General features: G+C 38.0%; 1 protein-coding gene across 1 annotated transcript in view; it reads left to right on the plus strand.

Annotated features, from left to right (window-relative positions):
- Positions 1-3,418, plus strand: part of LOC135572904 (receptor-type tyrosine-protein phosphatase T-like) — a 201,277-nt gene extending 197,859 nt beyond the window's left edge. The window contains exons 11-12 of the mRNA XM_065021620.1: positions 1,533-1,734; positions 3,252-3,418. Of these exons, the coding sequence (XP_064877692.1) occupies positions 1,533-1,734; positions 3,252-3,418 (369 nt within the window). The remainder of the gene's footprint in view (positions 1-1,532; positions 1,735-3,251) is intronic.
- The last annotated feature ends 2,582 nt before the right edge of the window (positions 3,419-6,000 follow it).

Below are 6,000 nucleotides of genomic sequence, written 5' to 3' on the forward strand. Positions count from 1 at the left end.
GCCCTTTATTATTTGTTCGCTAGCCAACTGATCATTGCATGTCAAAGAAGTTCAAATTTCTCTGCTTATGAAAAAAACATCTTGTTGGAGCTGATGGGGGAATTTACTAAGATAGAGGATAAAAAGACTCAACATGACTTTCAAAAAGATGGAAGACCCCATGGCCATATTATGCAACAGATTTAATGGATTGACACGGATTTAAGAGAAGAGGGACCCAAATCGGATGAAGGCGTGCTGGAAAAATTTCAAAGAGAAAGCCAAAAAGGATGCGGCAGAGGAGAGGCAGGCAGTCTATTGCCCCTTGTACACCTAAGAATCTAGCTCTCCTGTAAAATCCAGCTGCTGTTTCCTCTGTAGGATTCAACCGTATGTACTGATTCGTCAGACCAGCAATACCACTGGACACTCGGACTACAATCCTGCAGATGGTTGACTTGTGGAGTCCAAAAAGATCCCCATCCACCATTTGGAAACATCCAGTTGCGTAGAACTGTAGGGCCAACAGGAGCTGAAGTAGTGGGGGTACAGCCACGTTCCTATCACTCCAAAGCTTAATGGTTTTGTGCAACCTTCCTTCCCAGTTGCATTACAGAGTCTTTGGAGAAGTGGTATCTCCTTGAAAACTCATCATTATCATAAAACTTAGGATTCAAATAGTCTCTAATTATTCTGTGAGGAACTGTAGTTTTGGTTTCTCCACAGATATGCTGCCATTTATCAGTTAAACCACCTCAAGTGGCAGTTCAGAATTAACCTCCAATCTAAGTTTATATAAAAAAGGTTTAAAGTGAAAACTAAACTTAGATAAATGTATTTTTCTTAAGTAATTTACACCTCTGATTAAATCCATCCTCTAACCTAAATGGAGTTGTTTTTAGGGGTATCTGTACTTTACTATTTATATTTTTGACTACTTTTACTTCACTACATTCCTGAAGAAAATGATGTGCTTTTTACTCCATACATTTTCCCTGACCCACAAAAGTGCTTGTTACATTTTGAATGATTAGCAGGACAGAAAATGGTCTAATTCGCACACTTATAAAGAGAACATCCCTGGTCATCCCTACTGCCTCTGATCTGGAGGACTCACTAAACACAAATGCTTTGTTTTTAAATTGTGTCTGAGTGTTGGAGTGTGACCCTGGCTATCCGTAAAAAAAACAAAAATTGTACCGTCAGGTTTGCTTAATTATTTTAAATTATTTGTACTTTTACGTTTACTTTTGATACTTAAGTATATTTATAACCAAATACTTTTAAACTTCTACATAAGTAGTATTTTACTGGGTGACTTTCACTTTTACTTGAGTCATTTTCTAATAAGGTATCTTTACTTTTTTCAAGTATGAAAATTGAGGTACTTTTTCCGCCACTGAATTGAATTGAACTAGGATTAATTTAAAACTATGTTTAACATTTGGTGCAACAAGATTAATATATAAACCCTTGATTTAACCCAGTTTAAGAGTTACTCCATGTTGCTGCAACGCACCCATAGTGTTACCTTTTTCTCTCTGCTCTTACAGATCACCTATAAGGCTCTGAGCTCCTTGGACCCCAGTGCAGACCTGACCACCCAGCGCGGCAGGGTGTTCAAGCTACGCAACGAGACCCATCACCTGTTTGTGGGGCTCTACCCAGGCACCACCTACTTCTTCACCCTCAAAGCCAGCACCAACAAAGGTTTTGGACCCCCTGTTACCACCCGCATCGCCACCAAGATAGCAGGTGAGTGAGACCTGTTCAGAGCAGATAGTCTTAATAGTGGTGTTACGTTGGTATCAGGAGTTCACATACATACAACAGCAAGCACTACTGTAACAATGTACGCTGAGAGCCGGGAAGCAAGTTCAATTTGTTTTAATAAATAAATAATGTTTTCATAAATAAATGCAACTAAATACAAAACAAGAAACACAAACAATGCACAGACATGACACTGGAACAGAAACAGGAGCAATGATGACTTGGGAGGAAACAAAAGGGAGTGACATATAAAGGGCAGGTAATCAAGGAGGTGGTGGAGTCCAGGTGTGCGCCATAACGAGCAGCCTGGTGACCTAGAGGCCGGAGAGGGAGCACAGTTGACAACTACAACAGAAATTACGTGCACCATTGTACCGTAGCAGTTTTGTTCTCCTTTTTCCTTTTGTATGTTGTATGAAAGTAAAAAACAAACGCTGTGACATTGTAAAATGCTAAGTTAAAAAAAAAAAACTTTTAGAACAAGGCTCGAACACCTGACTAATACTTGTAAGGCCAGTATATTATTGTTCATTTTTTTAAATGGATTACACCTCAGTAAAACAGTGACCTTTCAAATGTCTATATAGGGATTACATGCTGGGAATGATTCATAAAGTAGTGTGAGTCTCACTGTAGAAATTAAACTAGAGTAGAATAATATATTTATACGCTGAGATAAAACAAAGTTGGGGATGAAGAAAATCACGTGGTTGGCATGTTATTGACACACCAATTTAATGCTGTTGCTGACAGTCAAAATATCACTGGAATGATATACAGTACACATACATACAGTAAACCGAATGTAGCAATCAAACATTGTTCATCATTGTGCACCATTCATTTGAACCATGTCATTCCTGACATTCATAGATAGAAATGGTGTAACGCAAGCATGAAGGATTTGTCTTCTTATCTCTGAAAGTAAACATTCCCTGTCTCAGTTGTCAGTCATCCAATAGACTAGAGCCTTGACGGCCTGGAGCATCAACACCTTTCTCTTTGATTCCTGAACGAATTGGCATTTCTAATTCCAGACTTGGTTTATCTAATCAATGTTGTCCAATGAATGTTTTGGAGATAATGAAGACGTGACATTTTAAAGAGATGGCACTATCGTGACGTGTATAGGGCAAGGCTTTCACACCAACATGCATGTGTTAGGATACATCTTTAAAAAGGTCTATCTTTAGCAATGGCTTTATGGACAATATTGACTTAGGCCAATTCCATAGTCTATTTACTGTTACTGTATGCCATACTCCGTTCTGGATTAGCTTCAGCAATCACAGGGCTAAATCCATTATTGCCATGATGTGAGGGGACCAAGTGCATTTTAAAGATAGGAATTCAACAGGGTTTTGTCATTAAGAAACAAGAGTAACTAAAACAGACTCAATCATATTAGTCTTTTGTGGCATAACATTTAAAAAGTGCTCCGTGGCTTGCCCTAATGAACACTTACTTGATCTCATCCCCTCTGAATCCTTCCCCACCAGCCCCATCGATGCCGGAATACGAGACAGACACGCCCCCTCTGAACGAGACGGACACCACCATCACAGTTCTGCTGAAGCCTGCCCAGTCCAGAGGAGCTCCCGTCAGGTACCACACTATGACATCACTTCCTGTCAAAAGTTACATGTCCAAGTGTCTCTATTTTTGAAGTGTTAACTTCATCTTAGTCTGCTTCAAATGTGAAAACTCTGGCATAAAGCCTAACTCACACATTTTTTAGCATGGCATTATGGAGGTGTCAGATTTGCAAAATAATGGTGTGTGGAAAGAATTTATATTAACTAGTATATATTGATTGTTTTAACTGCTTATCTGCACACTAAGAAATTAATTTGTTCATACACAACACATGCCAGTGCAGTTAACGCTTAGGCCTAATTGCACAGGTTTTTACTAAAGTGTTACCCCTTTCTTTCTCAAAAAAGACAAGTTATAAGCACAGAATTCAATTCATATTTATCTCGACCTTGAAATGGTTCACCGAAGTCCACAGAATCTCCTAAATTAAAAACGGAATTATTGTTCTTCCTGTGGGTGTTTTGAGGTATTAGAAGCAGTCATTCATATAAGTGCAATTTGTATGCAAAATGCATTAAGGGGATCAAGTTCAATTTGTATTGTAGTTGGCAGAGCAACACAGTTCTTTTAAAAGTTTCATCGCATTTAGTTCCAGTTTTGAAAACATAGCCTTGGCAAAACAGACACGACATCCTCACTTATGCCAATTCAACACTACTGGCCGTTGGCTTGGAACAACAGCTTAACCGCTTTAGGAACATCAATCGCAAGCAGTTTGTTGACATTCATGAAAATATGGTTAGTGTGTGCATATTGAAATAGGACATTTTATGCTCAACCTAACAACTAAGAAGGAAACTATTTCCCAGTGTTAACTGAATCCCTCAATTGCCCTTACGGGCTAACATTTGGTCAGAAAGAAAATGTTTATGTTTGCTATTGGGCTAACAATATTTTCAGGCCTTGTGTAGAATTATAGAATTGAAATATCTGAAGGGAATAATACACTTGTGAAATTGCTAAATAGGAACTTAAATCCAAGTGGGTATTTACAGTATTCTATAATATAATATACATGCTATATTACATTTTCTGATTCATCAACTACTAAATCCTTTCATAAAACACTTCAAATATGCCCCTAAGTGCATAAGGTTCATTGCCATATTTCAAATCACATTTTATTTGTCACATACACCAAATTCAATGGGTGTTAACTTGCTTACGATCTCTTCACAACGATGCAGAGTTAAAAAAATTATACTTAAAAGAAAAATAGTAACAGAAGAGGAATAAAATACACAAGAATGGAGCTATATACAGGGAGTACCAGTACCAGATCAATGTGCAGAGGTATGAGGTATTTGAGGCAGATATGTACATGAAGGCAGGTTAGTGACTAGGCATCAGGATAGATAAAAATAAGGTATTTGAGGTAGATATGTACATAAAGGCTGGGTAAAGTGACAAGGCATCAGGATAGATAATAATAAGGTATTTGAGGTAGATATGTACATGAAGGCAGGGTAAAGTGACTAGGCATCAGGATAGATAATAATAAGGTAGTTGAGGTAGATATGTACATGAAGGCTGGGTAAAGTGACTAGGCATCAGGATAGATAATAATAAGGTAGTTGAGGTAGATATGTACATGAAGGCTGGGTAAAGTGACTAGGCATCAGGATAGATAATAATAAGGTAGTTGAGGTAGATATGTACATGAAGGCTGGGTAAAGTGACTAGGCATCAGGATAGATAATAATAATAATAATAAGAGTATGTGAGTGAGTGTATATATAGTCTCGTGAGTGTGCATAGAGTCAGTGCAAGATAGAGTTAGTGCAGATAAATGTTGTTTTATGTTGAAAACAAGTCATTACTTTGGAAATAACGATAGCCTACATTTCACATACTGTACAGATAATGCTTTAAAAAGTATAATGGTCTCTAGAACATAAAAGCTTTGCTTTAATGAAAATGTTTACCAAAAAAGCTCATGACAAGATCAGCCGGGCTTGTTGTTACATCCATCCTGCACATACGGATGCAACTAAGCCTTTTTTCTAATGCACTTGTTTGGTCTCTGAAAGCCATTAGTTTGAAATTGATATTTTCTGTCAGAGAAAAGTCCACGCTCCTTTGGTCATCAGCAATTATCCCATATGAAAGATGCCAAATTAGAGGCTAGGATAATTTGCCCTAGTCCTTCACTGAAACATACATTTCCCTAATTGCATATAATTGTGAAGTGTGTTCTTGGCATAGATGGACATAATTGCGGACAACCACTATAGCGCCCCAGGGCTCAAAAGAAGTCCTTATCCATTCATGAACCCCAGAGCAGAAACAAACCCTCCACTCATTATCTTCCTCTCCATTGACAGGGCCTTTCAAAAAAGGCCAGTTTAAAGACCACTCCCTCTGGCTCCTCACTTCTAATTAGGGGTAGATTTCCCTCTACTGGTCCCTCACAGAAATGACTGCCCAATAGAAGTGCTGCCCCCAGACAAGTCTGTATTTATATGTTGGTTTCTATTCTAAATTTAAAGTAAATAACATATCCTTTTCCACGGAGTTACCTTTATTTTCCAAAAGGTCACCAAACATTATATATTTTTTGGTTAAAAGTCCACATCTTCAGCAGGTGATGTAATTCACACTGGATAAATGAACGTACTAATCGCAAAACAAATTGAAAGTTTGAAATGTGGT

Source organism: Oncorhynchus nerka, linkage group LG2 (assembly GCF_034236695.1).
Source record: "Oncorhynchus nerka isolate Pitt River linkage group LG2, Oner_Uvic_2.0, whole genome shotgun sequence".
Lineage (NCBI taxonomy): Eukaryota > Metazoa > Chordata > Actinopteri > Salmoniformes > Salmonidae > Oncorhynchus > Oncorhynchus nerka.